The sequence below is a fragment of the Carassius carassius genome, chromosome 12 (assembly GCF_963082965.1).
Source record: "Carassius carassius chromosome 12, fCarCar2.1, whole genome shotgun sequence".
Taxonomy (NCBI): domain Eukaryota; kingdom Metazoa; phylum Chordata; class Actinopteri; order Cypriniformes; family Cyprinidae; genus Carassius; species Carassius carassius.
The window spans coordinates 19,314,886-19,329,750 of record NC_081766.1 but is presented as its reverse complement, the minus strand read 5'-3'; the positions used below and the strand labels follow the sequence as shown (position 1 = coordinate 19,329,750).

The 14,865-nt window shown below is 37.2% G+C and overlaps 1 protein-coding gene across 1 annotated transcript; it reads left to right on the top strand.

Annotated features, from left to right (window-relative positions):
• Positions 1-795: 795 nt before the first annotated feature.
• Positions 796-13,845, top strand: LOC132155053 (influenza virus NS1A-binding protein homolog B-like). Its single transcript, XM_059563825.1, has 15 exons — positions 796-948; positions 2,583-2,767; positions 3,897-4,017; positions 4,667-4,839; positions 5,778-5,853; positions 5,935-6,108; positions 6,236-6,361; positions 7,123-7,230; positions 7,508-7,625; positions 10,507-10,731; positions 11,094-11,215; positions 11,297-11,423; positions 11,563-11,694; positions 11,786-11,959; positions 12,843-13,845. Exons 3-15 carry the CDS (start codon positions 3,907-3,909, stop codon positions 13,097-13,099), a joined length of 1,923 nt encoding a protein of 640 aa, XP_059419808.1. The 5' UTR covers positions 796-948; positions 2,583-2,767; positions 3,897-3,906; the 3' UTR covers positions 13,100-13,845.
• The last annotated feature ends 1,020 nt before the right edge of the window (positions 13,846-14,865 follow it).

The following is a 14,865-nucleotide window of genomic DNA, read 5'->3' as shown; positions in this document are numbered from 1 at the left end:
TTTGTTTCCTTGACAAATGTTTTTAATCTTCCTCTCTTAACACACTTTGATACTCTTATACAAACCTAACAATAACTAAAACTGCAAATAAAAGCATTCATTAGATTAATGGCATATCTGCTGGCTGTATCATCAGCAATGTTAGCTTTCAGAGGCCTGAATTTGACTGATGAAAATTACTTAGTTATGTTGTCAAACTGTGTGTGTGCCTTATGTAAGCCATTCTCAACTGAAAAAGTTTGCATAGAGGGATCCTTTGAGAGAGGGCAGGAGGAGGCATATCTGTCTACATAATCATGTTTCTTTTTCTAAGTGGCTGGAAACCATGGAGACACAGGCTAAGGTGGAGGTAGTTACATAATACAGATTTCCAAAAGAGGAAATAGAACAAATTGCTAAATCATAACTCCTTTTTTTTCAATGCCTGCAATATCTTTGCATCTTTGTATCTAGGCCTATTTATTTACAACACTATAGAACTCCAAAGCATTCACTCCAACTCCAAAGTATAACACCTAGAATATTTATATAGACAGTGTCAGTTCAGGTCAGTTCTGCATTAATGAATTGCACTGTGTTCTGGTTGCTGGGGGCAAGAACTGTGCAATCCTGATTAAACTTAATAATGGCTGGTGACATACAGCCAATCACACTCACTGCATGTTCACAACAGCAACGCGTTTATTTTATATAGGCTAACTCCAGGTACAACATAATACATCTTTTAGAAACGGTTATTGAACTTGTACAGTGTCATATTATAAGCACGTGACGCCGAGCACTATTTCTCCCTCCCATCGTGCTGTCGTCATTAGTGACGCAGCACAGTTAAGCGCGCGGACTTCGGTGTCGTCTGTACATTTGGTGAACGGCGGTTCTTTGGATTCATAAATACTGTTTTTCCAAGCAGAAATGATGTTCTTCATCCTTAACAGACAAATGAAATCGGTAAGACATTTAACTTAAGTTGTGTTTTAAAATGAAAGTGGTGTTAAAGTTAGTCGAGCTCGTGAAGTGTTCCTGTTTGTGTTGTTTGAGGAGAAGCCATGCTTTATTTTCTGTTCGCAGTTTTATCTAAACGTTTGTCCTACATCTTGAGGTAACGTTAGAGCAATAAAATATTCAGTTTTATATCCAGACGACATATGGTTGTTTTGGTGAATGGCTCAAGAATCAGCTTCTAACATTAACTGCATCTCTGAAACGGATCGCTTCCACAGATTAATAGCACTTTAACCGTCCAGACCGTTTAAAACCATGACATCTTCAATTATCGTTGAAGATGTAATTTGGTTCAGGATTAAAGATGAACCAAATCTGGTTCTGTAGAACTGAAGGAATTTTTTTATTTTATGTTTTTTTATTTGCAGAACGACAGCCTCAGTCACCATTTAACTTAGCCTGTTAATTATTTGGAAAGTGAATATTTAACGTTGCTTAGGCCGTCGTTCTGCCTAAAATCTCATCTCCTTTCAGTTCCACATTGGCGTTATGGAAATTTTGGGTGAACAAATGACGCAATTTTCGTTTCGTTTAAGCTAAGGTTAACCATTTAACAATACCGCTGGCTCTTTTCACGTATTCCTAATTCATTAATCACATAAATATGTAATACCTCAGTAATTACACGATATCTTTGTCACATGACCCGCTGGCCTACGACAGACCCAGTAACGCGATGTTTATAATGGCAGACGTTTATATCTGTTATCAGTTTGGTTATGTTAGGTCACGCGTGTGTGTGTTTGTGTGTGTGTGTGTTTCAACGGGACTGGTTTGATCTAGACAGAACAGTTCCTCCTCGCGCCCCGGGTAATGTTAGCGTGTGCTGGCTCGCGCCTTCAACAAACAATAAACCCGGAAACATAAAAACCATTAGGATTGTATTTTCTTTTTACATTAAATGTAACGTTACTAGCTAAGATTTAGAAAATCAATTTGTGTTTTCTTAATAATGTTGCAATTGTTTTTCCTTACAGTTAAACAAAGTTGTTAAAAGCAATAATATTTACTGGACCAAACATAATATAGATATGAACCAAAAAATACAAGTTGGTGGTTACAATTTTGGTACAAAAAACCCAATCAGGCTTCCCACAGCCTTGAAAAATATGCATTGGGATTTTCCAGGCCTGGAAAAGACAAGGGAATTTCTGTAATCAATACAAAACTTTTAGTCAAATACAGTTGTAAAATATTTGTAGAATATATGGAAATCTAAACTTACTGGTAAACCTAAACAAATTAAAATTAGTGTGAATGCTGACTATGGCAAAATTGAACATAATAGTTTTTTTTGTGCTGGCGGTGTTGATGTTTTTGTAGAAGCCTTTTATGATTACCATGGCTGCATTTATTTGATCAAAAATGCAGTAAAAACAGTAATATTGTGAAACTATTACAATTTAAAGTGTGTTTTCTATTTTTTTGAATATGGTTTCAAATGGAATTTATCCCTGTGAATCTTCAGCAGTCATTAATGGAGTCTACAGTGTCACATGATCCATCAGAAATCATTCTAATATTCTGATTTGAAGCTCAAGAAACACAAGTATGTTTATCTTTATCTTTCTCTTCTTCAGGTCATCATGTGTAATCAAGCTTGTAGTACTTGTATTCTTTAACCGACTGAGTGACATTAGACACAATCTGTGACGGGAAGTTTGAGTTGCTGCAGCCACTGCTTCTTATCCAGAAACATCTGCGTGTCGTACCCTCTGTTAAAAAGTGTCTTAGAGCAAGATTGTTCTTCTGTTATACCTGTTTGGTAAGTGTGTCTCCAGACCAGACCTGCATGGAATCTGTGACCACAGAATTTTACAGAAATCTGTGGGGATTTCTGCAGAATTTCAGAGAGCTTTTCACATCCCCCACTCCTCACATGTTCATATTAAGCATTTAGCTAATTTAGCTTTAATATGTGTAGCATTCTCAGCTCAGTTTAACACATTTTATATCATATTTAAATCCATTTCACAGATATCCCCACCCAGTCATTGCATAACATGTGGTATAAAACACTACAGATTCCATGTGGGTCTTCTCAACATGTGCTGTGTTTGTGAGTTAGGGCTGCACGATATTGGAAAAAGCTCACATTGAGATATTTCGTTTTCTGCTATATATATTGTGATATTAAAATAAAATCACCAGATGACTCTATTAGCTCTATTTGAAAAAAATAATCTAACAGTATCAGGTACAGAAATTGAATAATCAAATGTGAAATAACACTGGATAGTCTTCACTGTATAAACTAAATCTGTGTTAAAGCTACAAAAGTGATTTTTTTTTCCTCTGTTTTGTTGTTTGATCATTATTCATGAGACAGAGCATAACAGGAACATTAAACTGCTGTGAACCAATATACTGTTACACATCCTTTTTTCTCAATTGTTTACCTTCACCTAAGCCATAAGCAACTGTGTTTAAATGTGACAATTTTCCACGTAAGTGTAATGTCAGGTACAAATAGACAAAGTGAACGGAATTCGTTGTTCATGTGCATCTGCATGGCTCTGTGTGTGAGGACAGAAAACCGTGTGTGTGCATAACAGAGCTCTATTTTGCAGCTTCTTGTGCTCAAATGGTTTAAAATCGCTTGAATGTTTAAACTGACAAAAAGACATACATTTACAAATGATGAACCTTCATTGTATGATGGTTAAATTTGGTACTTAATCCACGAATTGCCTGCGTTTCAATCCCTGGTACCTGGTCGATCTGGATTCAAGATCACAATACTAAACTTCTCACATCCTGTGATGTGAATATTGCGGATGCGCACGTCTCGATATAGATGCTGAAATTATATATCGTGCAGTTCTATTGTGAATAAAAAGCAGTCTTTTTACTGTTATTGGATTTTGCTATGTTTACCTCCTTGACTTTGATAGATCCATCAAAATGACTCCCAACGGATATTTAATATTTGAAGACGAGAGCTTCCTTGATTCTACTGTGGTCAAGATGAATGCTTTGCGTAAAAGCGGCCAGTTTTGTGATGTCAGACTACAGGTAAGACCCACCCCACACACACACCTTTGTTTCAGGAAAAATAAACATGACCATATTTTTACAAATGTGCTGTACACTAATGGTCAAAAGTAGTCATTGTTTTTGTTGTTGTTGTTGTTTTTCTTATGCTCACTTAGTTTGTATTTCTTTGATCAAAAATACATTGAAAACATTAATATTTTGAAATTATTTTTTTTATTACCATTTTCTATTTTAATATATTTTAAAATGTTATTTATTTCTGTGCCATTACTCCAGTTTTAAGAAACATGTTCTATTATCCTCAGTGTGGAAAACAGTTGTGCTGCTTAAAGAATTAGATCACTTCAAATTAAAATTTCCTGATAATTTAACACCTCCATGTCTTCAAAAATGTTTGTCTTTCTTTCCTCAGTCGAAAAAAAATAAATGTTTTTGATGGGCTTTTATGTTTTTCTGGAAAACGTACCACAGAAAAATTAATAGAAAGTTTAAAAGAACAGCATTTATTTGAATTAGAAATTATTTGTAACATAAATATTTTTACTGGCTCTTTTGATCAATTTAATGCATCCTTGCTGAATAAAGTATTACTTTCTTATACTTTTGAACTATAGATAAAGGCTACAGATCTGTACTTACAAAATACTTTATAATGGTTTTTCTGCAGGTCTGTGGACATGAGCTGATGGCCCATAAGGCTGTGCTGGCCTGCTGTAGTCCTTATCTATTTGAGATTTTCAACACTGACTCTGAGCCACCTGGTGGGGTTTCACTGGTAAAATTCGATGACCTTAACCCTGATGCTGTGGAGATCTTGCTTAACTATGCCTACACAGCCCAGTACGTATATTTATCTTTATTCCTAACATCTTTTTTTTACATATAGACCCTTTGCAACCACGTGACGATGCCATGACAGACGGCAGAATCACTGGAAGCACAAGCTTAACAGAAGTAGACAAGCGGGTAGTTTCAGTCAATTTAAAATATATAACACTAAAATTAATGGTTTCTTCTATTGAACAAGCTTACCCTTACCTTCTTCCTCTCTCCGTTTTCACGGACCCCATTAAATTGCAGAGTCTACCCACACGATCTGTACCACTATGTGGTAACAGGGTATCCCCATACACTGGTGCTGATCTCAAAACTTTTAAAAGTCTGGATGCTTACCAGTTCTTTGTAACGTTAGCTGGCTGGGTTACAGGTACGCAATGCTACGCTCACGGCGGGGGAGGTACCTCATAATGGCAAAAATAAGACATCAATCTAGGGTTTATTTTGTATTTTTAACATCTATTCTTTACTTAAGTAAAGATTTATATAACACGTAGCCTATGTTTTTAGAGGACATGTTCATTGTGGCTTCCCACTTACCATTGTTCACTGGGTGTGCCAATGCAACTTTCTAATTCAATGGATCTATAACTCTTTATACCAAGTAACGTTACCACCTCAGAAAATATTTGGCTAACCAAGTACCACCATAATGACCAATATTAAAGTACAGTAGCGTAGTAAGCCTAACTATTCAGCTACTGCTCTGCACAGTTAAAAAAACGAGGCAGTTTTATTCCATTTTATTACATGAACGAACACAAACTTGTACTTGTTTGGCTTGCTGTCCGTCCTACAGCATTGCTCTTCTGCCGTCCGTCATGGCGTTCAGAATTCGCGCGAGTAGAGTGTGACATCACGTGCAAAGGGTCTATATTTTCAACATTGATTATTTCAAGGACACACAGGTTTCATATATTCTCAAAATCTCCTGTTAACAGACTGAAGGCAGATAAAGATCTGGTTAGAGATGTGTATTCTGCAGCAAAGAGGCTCAAATTGGAGAGGGTCAAACAAGTATGTACAGTTATTTACATGGAGGTTCTCTCGTGTATACACTACTGTACAGTGCCCTGATCTCCTGAATCCTGTTTGCAGATCTGTGGAGACTACCTACTAGCAAAAATGGACTCCCAGAGTGCCATTTCATACCGCAACTTTGCTAGTTGCATGGCTGATGGGCGGCTTCTGGGAAAGATTGATGCTTTTATACAGGACCATCTTCAGGAGATCTCAGAACAGGATGACTTCCTTAAACTTCCTCGACTGAAAGTATGTAAAAATATATATATTCTATAAAAATACATAAAATATAAACGTTCATGTGAGTTAAATACGTTTTATATATGTTATTTGCATTTAATTAGTTATGATACAATATGTAATTGTGTCTGTATAGCTGGAGGTTATGCTAGAGGACAACCTGAACTTGCCAGGTAATGGCAAACTGTACTCAAAAGTGATAAGCTGGGTGCAGCACAGCCTGTGGAAGAATGGAGATCCCCTGGAGAAACTGATGGAAGAGGTCAGTATTATGGCTTTTTCTGAACCCATTCCTTTCACTTTGCTAATGTCTCCTACACTGTTCAGTGGTTGACTCAGAGTTCCCCCCTTCTCCTGCCCCCAGAGTTTTTCCCCTTAACCTTGTAAATTTTGCAGTACGTGTTCCTCAAAATACTGAAAAACTGGTATTCCAGGTGAGCCAAAGGTTAGGTCCGTTTTCCCCACTTTTCTTTCTATCCTTGTACTGTATTTAACTGAATTGTCTTTGTAACTCAACATTTTTTCTCACCAGCAGGGCATTTTGGGCTTTTGTTAATTTGATTCTAATAACTGCTCCTCCCTATTGATTTCCCCATCTCTCCTGTAGGTTTATTAATTCACATCAACAGCAGAGTTGTCCAGCCTTGAAGAAGAATGCAAAATCCCAACCATCAATCATACTTAGTCAACATACCAAAAGCCATGTGTTCCCATCTGTGCCCACTGTTCCTGAGAGCCTTGCAACTTTTTTCCAATCCCACTGTGCTGCGATCATTTGTTTAGATAACTTTTTGACCCAAAGCGAAGTTACTTCCAATAGGAATGATCTCTTCCAGCAGTTTCCACAATGATAGTGACCGTAGAAATGTGAAAGGTCATGGCTCCCTCAAGGTCCAGGCAGCACACAGTTTGTCAAAGACCTCCCTCATAGCAGCTGACTCCACTGCTTCAAGGAACAAGGCATTGCTTTGTTCTTGTTATGGAAACACCCACATGGGTCTTGTTGGTGTTTTGTTGTTGCAGGTGCAAACGCTGTACTACTCAGCAGATCACAAATTGCATGATGGGAGCCTGCTTGAGGGGCAGGCAGAGGTCTGCAGCTCTGAGGATGACCACATCCATTTTGTGCAGGTACATGACTGGTTTTCAGTCCTCCCTTTACAGTACACTGCATTCTCTGCTGTAGAATAGCATGGCTCCCATTTTAATAAGTTTCAAGTGGTTTGCTCTAAAAGGGAGTTCTGTGAACCACCACTTGTCTTAGCTGTCTGTGCACTGTGAAAGCCCCTTTAAATGGTGGCATTGGCACGGGAGGTAATGGGTGTAGCCTTTGGAAGACTGTATGCATGCAGTAGAGGTAGGCGATGAAGTTTGGGAAGGTTTAGAAGTGCCTGGTTTGGTTTTGCAGAAGAAGCCTCCTCGAGAGAGAGACGAGATGGGCTCAGGTGCCTCTGGCAGCCTCTCTCCCTCCAACAGCCAGTTCAACAAGCACGAATGGAAGTATATTGCCTCAGAGAAGACCACCAGTAAGTCTATAGACCAGCTTTTATGTCTTTCTGAAACTTTTTTTTTTTTCTTTTAAAGGTGTCTGTTGTTTTATATGAATATATTTTAATATGTAATTTATAATTAATAATTCTTATTAGTGTTTACAGTTTTTATTATTATTATTATTTTATAATGTTTTCTTGAGGTTCACTTATAATGTCAGTGTGATTTTTACATTTAAAGAATAATTTAGGAGTAATAGGCTATTTTCTATCCTGTTTTTGAGTCTCTGCAGAACGGTCTGTTTTTAAAGGTGGGGCGCATTCAAGACTTGCAAGTTAATGCCCACTGCTATGATTGGCTAAAGATTTGTTTATTAAAATAACAGATGGGGTTGCACTTTATTTTACAGTACGTGTACTAACATGTACTTATAGTGTACTTACAATGTATTTATCTAAGAAAGTTCTGGTAATACAAGGTAACTACATGGGGTAGGGTTAGGTTTAGGGGTAGGTTCAGGGTTAGTACCTAGTTATTACATAGTTATTGTAATTACTATAATAAGTACATAGTATGTACATGAGGAACAGGACTGTAAAATAAAGTGCTACCACAGATGGACTGCTGTGAAGTACTCTGAAAATAACATGGGTCATTTGGATTAAAAACCTATAAATACTCAGTTTATATCAAACATTCTGGAACAGACAATGCAGTAGTGGTAAAAAGCAGTGTTTCCCATTCATTAACTAGACTGTGGCAGCCTGTTACATAATAAACCTGTGATTTATTTATTCTTCTCATATAACCATAAGTTATTTAATGTTGTGTTTCACGCCATTGTTTTGGCAAGTATCCGTCAAACAAATTAAACCCAAAAGCGAACAATATGAATTATCAAGTATGTTTGCACTGCTTGTTTCAAAGTGAAGCGCGCACAATTGCACATGTGATCAGCTTGTGATCCGGTGTTTTCCATGTCTCAGGGCAGCATGGATTGACAACAAATCCCAACAGTAAACTGATGTTCTTCTCTATTTCTAACATCCTCCAAGCATTCGTGCAGCTTCTGACCTGAAAGAGAAATTGATTCACTACATGACGCATCAGGGCTCGCATTCGATCTAGAAATGTTAGGATCACAAGGAAGGCAATTTAAAGACTTTTATTCACAACTTACACTGCAGTGTCTTAAAATCTTGTAATGTCATCTGTACTGTTGATAGAGTAACCCTGTGTTTGCGTCTCTAGTATTTCCTCTCCACCTACTACAAGTGTGTATCAGTGGGCGGGGCTAAAGAGGCAGTGATGTAGAAGCAGGCATAAATCTTCTCCTGTGGAGGCGGGGCTTAGCCACACTATTTCGTCATAAAGTGGCACAATCAAAAACAATGCTTTTTCTGAGCTTGGTTTTAGGGCTGTAATGGTTGCCGTTCGGTGTTAGTGCACGTCACACTATTGCAAGCATAATACAAAGTTTTGTATACAAGTGTAATAACAGTTATAGCTGCAAATTGTTTTATTTAGATTATAAGTCTATTTTAATTCACAAATTACCTCAAACACCATACACAACGTTTCCTTTTAGACTGGCAGGTTTGAGTGCAGGAAAATACAGTTTATGCATTCAGCAGTTTAAATTTGTGCTGGGCAATGGACCTTGTTGGGAATGTGCCACTTGCTTGGCAGCAAAACAGTGAACCGTGTCTTCACCGGACGCTACACCGCTGCTTCGCAACAGGTTTAGTCTGCCTAGTGTCTACACACTTTGTAGAAGAGCACGCACTGCGAGCACAGTACAGTTTCCATGCTTGCTTGACTCACGCCTGGTGCTGAAGTAAGCGCGTCTGAAACGTCTCGTATTCTCAGTAGTTCTGAGACTAAATAATTTAACTTCTTGTCAAGAGAAAAGTGAGAGAAGCAGCAGTTGTGAGTGGGGTGGCCAACTCGAGCCCAGCACCTGCTTAATTGCATTAAATATTTTTAACGCTTTAAACTGAAATAGTTAATCGCCTGCGTTAACGCGCTAATTTGGACACCACTAATATATATATATATATATATATATATATATATATATATATATATATATATATATATATAATCAACACCACGTCACTGGCAGTTGTTGGTCCATTACCACTGCGGTGGTTAACATCTGCCACTGCCACAGCCCTACTTGGTTTCAATAAAAGCTGTTTTTAAACTAAGGAGAAAGATTTGAGTTTTGAAGCTTACAGGATGTTTTTATAGTTCATTGACCATATGTCAAAAGATCAAAGGAAATTTGATTTCTCAGTTCATCACCCCTTTAAAACAATTGCGCTGCTTTATATTTCTGTGGAAACTGGTATTTTTTTCTGGGTTCTTTGATTAATAAAATGGCATTCATTTATTTAATTCATTTATAAATTAATAAATTCATTTATTTTTAATGGCGTCTTCCAAATCAGCTTCACAGTTGCATATTAGCATATTAGAATGATTTATGACAGATAATGTGACACTTAAGACTGGAGCAATGGCTGCTGAAAGTTCTGTTTTGCCATTACAGAAATAAATTACTGTTTAAAATATTCAGATAAAAAGCAGTTCAATTTAAATTCTAACATTTCACAACAATACTGAATATACTGTATTTTTGATCAAACAAATGCAGCATTGGTTAGCTGAAGATACTTTTTTCTTCTTTCAAAAACATCATTAAAAATAATTACATTTTCCAAACTTTTTGCCAATAGTGTATTCGGTTTTAAAACTCAATTAGTCTTTTTTTTATTTTATATGTATGTACATATTTTTTCTTTCTTTTTTCTTTTTTTGAGTTGCATAAAGCAATTATTAAGCATGTATTAGTGTATTTATTAAATTAATTGGATGTCAGGGTGCTAAGCCTTTCTGTCTGCTCATTTCTAGACAACACATACCTGTGTCTGGCTGTTCTGAGAGGTGTGCTGTGTGTGATCTCCCTGCACGATCACACCAGTCCTCGTACTTCCCCATCTGCTACGCCATGTGTTCTGAAGAGCCCGAGCTTTGAGGCCCAACCAGAAGATCTGCAGGAGAAGCTGTTGAAGCCTATGCATTATGCTCGCTCAGGCCTGGGAACTGCTGAAATTGATGGCAAGCTCATTGCTGCAGGTATGCATGCATGCCTAGAGATTGATAAAGTGGTCCTTAAAATAAACTAAAGAGCTTAGTTGAGTTATAAGGCTAAAAATACAATAACTTATGATTAGCTTCCAATTAAAGTATGTTACTCCGCTTCATTCAGTCTATTTTGCAGATTTTTTTTACATACCATTTGGGCCTTGTGGGTTCATGCAAATTTTGCAAAACAAACATTCAGAGTGTTTATATTGGTGGAGCAAGAGAAAAACAAATATAAAACGAAAGCACCGCATATGTATCATCACATAAGATGGGAAAGAGAATCGTCATGAATGGAAATCATAAATGGAGTTAGGTGTGGAGATCTGATGTGCATATTGTTATCTGTCAAGGTGGCTATAACAGAGAAGAATGCTTGAGGACTGTGGAGTGTTATAACCCAAAGAAGGACTGCTGGACTTTCATTGCCCCCATGCGCACTCCACGAGCTCGCTTCCAGATGGCTGTCCTAATGGTAAAGAGAATACACAGTTTCTAATCCCGAAGCAGCTGTGGTGCATCTGCCGTTAAACCTAAATGAATGTTTTTCTCTCAGGGTGAACTGTACGTGATGGGTGGCTCCAACGGTCACTCAGATGAGCTGAGCTGTGGAGAGATGTATAACCCTAAGGTTGATGAGTGGATTCAAGTCCCTGAGCTCCGCACTAACCGTTGCAATGCAGGTAGGCCTTACTTCCTGCTAAACAATTTACTGAATATTTGTGATGGTTTTAAGCAAGCTTTTTCTATTCGGTCCTGAAGGCTGAAAATAAAAATAGGGCATTAAAGGGGTGAATAATCTCTCCTCCTGTTTCTTCTCAGGTGTGTGTTCTTTGCAAAACAAGCTTTTTGTGGTGGGTGGATCTGATCCATGTGGCCAAAAGGGCTTGAAGAATTGTGAATCCTTTGACCCAGTGACAAAACTGTGGACCAGCTGCGCACCCCTCAACATCAGTATGTCTATTAAATTTTATGTTCTGAAATGACTTTTGCAAAACCCTAAATGTGTGATTCACCTTGTATATTGTCTCTCTTCTGTGTTTAGGGAGGCATCAGGCAGCAGTCTGCGAGCTAAATGGATTTGTGTACGTGATTGGTGGTGCTGAGTCCTGGAACTGCTTAAACTCAGTAGAGCGCTACAACCCAGCAAACAACACATGGACCCTGGTGGCCCACATGAACTTGGCCCGTCGTGGAGCTGGTGTAGCTGTGTATGAAGGTAAAATGAGACTCGTGTTTAAATGAAAAATGCTGAAAATGTACTCAACCTTAGGCCATCCAAGATGAAGGTGAGTTTAGAGAGAACTTTAATGTTACATTACTTGCTCACCAATGAAACCTCTGCATTGAATGGGTACAGTCAGACTGAGAGTCCAAACTGCTGATGAAAACATCACAATAATCCACAAGTAATACGCATGACTCCAGTCCATCAGTCCATTTATATCCTGTAAAAAGCTATGAAAAAATGTTAGTTAACGAATATTTTTTGTCTCCGTTGATGAAATGAACACAAAAAAGTCCATCTGCCTTTGTTCTCTCGCATTAAATTTCTCCGACATATTTGTTTAGAACATTGTTCTCTCGCATTAAATTTCTCCGACATATTTGTTTAGAACATTTTGGAGCATTTTCGCTTGTAAACAGTGTTTGATCTGTGCACATTTCTCTCCCGATTGAGGCAAGACAACTGCTTCTTTGGAGGAAGCAAGATTATGGATAGGAGATTCATAACTTATCCAAAAAATGGTTAAAAACATCTTTAAAAATGAATTTATTACAAACACACAGCTTTTGTGTCACTGGAGTCTTGTGGGTTATTGTGATGTTTTTATCAGCTGTTAGGACTCTTGTTCAGATGGCACCCATTCACTGTAGAGGATCCATTGGTGAGCAAGTCATGTAATAACATTTTTTCCAAATCTGTTCCAATGAAGAAAATCATCTACATCTTGGATGGCCTGAGGATAAGTCAATTTTCAGCTAATTATATTCCGCCTGTTTATTCTGGCAGGGTTATAAAGTCTCACTGTTAGGAAAATTACTGAAGCTTGTCAGATTCAGGGCTTCGCTTCAATTAAGTAATTTCCAATTGCTTCCAGGGAAACTGTTTGTGGTCGGAGGATTTGACGGCTCTCACGCTCTGCGTTGTGTGGAGGTCTATGACCCAGCCAAGAACGAGTGGAGGATGTTGGGTAGCATGACATCAGCACGGAGCAACGCAGGGCTGGCTGTGCTGAACGGTGTGCTCTGTGCAGTCGGGGGCTTTGATGGCAATGAGTTTCTCAACACCATGGAGTTGTATGACCCAGAGATCAATGAGTGGAACCCGTTTATAGAGGCATTAAGCAAGATCTGAAGGGTGTCGGGATCTCTCCTGTCCTCAAACTGACACACATTGTAATGTGACTGTGTTTTACTGATGTGCTGAGGAGAGAGACTGATAGATGCTTATATTGGGTTGCCCAAAGCAACATAAAGCTTTTGCATATTGCATAATAACTATGTAAATATTTTTTTCTTTCTTTCTTTCTCCTTTTTTATCTTTTGCTATCAAAGCCATTACCTGGAGTGATATTTTAAGATGGTATGGTTAATGTCATGAGAACAGATTTATTCGATTGTTATAATGTGACCTGTGTCGAAGGTGCATGACACAGTGCTTAAGTTCATCATGAATTATTTGACATTGATTTAGTGTCTTGCTTATTGAAGATGAGATCTATTTATGTATAGCGGTAAAGTCTTTGACAACAGAATACTTGGCTCATCTTAAATGGAGCCAAAATGCTTCAGTGGGATTGTATCTTATCTTTTTATAGCATTTTATAAAACTTATTTAAGTGTCTAACATGTACACCTGACAAGTGTACATTCCAGTTATGAATGAATTTGTTCCGCAGACTTGTTTTTACCAAGATTCTTATCTTGTATTCTAAAAAGGCCAATGATGATAATGCCACTTTTAACACCAATTAATGTTTAATCTTATTAATTTTTGTATTTAAAACTGTTAGACCTGATTTCTTAATGATTAATGATTATTTTTGTTTTGTTTTTTGGTACAAAAAAGGTGCAAAGATTAATAAATCTTTTCAACTTTGAGTGAATTGAGTGTCAACTTTCATCCTAACATGTCACTGGCTAGATATAGATTTTGTTTTAATTGTTCTGTAGAGTAAATCATTTGTTTGATATTTTGTCTTTCCATCAAGGTTCTTAAACACATTTACTTTTAACTTTTTAAATCCATTAATTCCAAAGATTCGTATACTTGATGAGCAAATTACCATTTTTTTTCAGATCGGATACCTGTGCAGTTTAAAAAAGATTTATCCGTAGAATTTCTATACTTATGCGTGTTGACCTGATCGTCACTCTTGGGTCAAACACAATCTGTTAAATATAAATATACTTCATTTTAAAGAAAGATAACATGAAAAAAATACATAAAAACCTAATGACAAAAATAATGTTATAAATTAGGCTATTGGATAATTAAGCAGCAAATTTATTCTAGAAATATATGCTAGCACAATTTGATAATATAATATGAATACTAAACATTTGGTGAAATAACGTTATTTAGTGGGGAACAAACGAGATTGAATAAGTGTAGGACTAAATCTGGTAAAGATGTTACACATTGCTCTCTGTATTGTAAAATAGATTAATGAAAACAAGTAAATCTATTTATATATAAATATAAACTATACAATTAATATATATTTCTTTTAAATGTATACACCTTTTTCCTGACTTAAAAATGGGCACCGCCATTTGTAAATTCTATGGGTACAATAACTGAGATTTAAAACTGTTAAAAGAAATGCTCACTATCCTATCGCACAGATTTAATAAATACGCATCAGTAACTCTTTCCTTTGTGCGTTGAACTTATCTATGCGGATCTGCGCACTGGGACTCCGTGTTGTTTCAAGCTCATCATTCTGAGCACGGGATGCGCATAAGCGCTCTGAGCCGCTCTATATGGGCGCCTTTAGTATTATAATACTTTTCTGTGCAATCAAAGATTATTAAAAGTCTTTCTTGTTCTGTCCTATCTATCACATTGCTGCCTTTATTACTGTGCTATACATTTTAAAGAAACGTCTTTTAGATTTT

Coding starts and splice junctions, on each gene's coding strand:
- LOC132155053 (XM_059563825.1), top strand. CDS start 3,907: ATGACTCCCAACGGATATTTAATATTTGAAGACGAGAGCTTCCTTGAT. Junction 4,018..4,666: donor TTTGTGATGTCAGACTACAG/GTAAGACCCACC, acceptor GTTTTTCTGCAG/GTCTGTGGACATGAGCTGAT. Junction 7,231..7,507: donor ACCACATCCATTTTGTGCAG/GTACATGACTGG, acceptor TTGGTTTTGCAG/AAGAAGCCTCCTCGAGAGAG.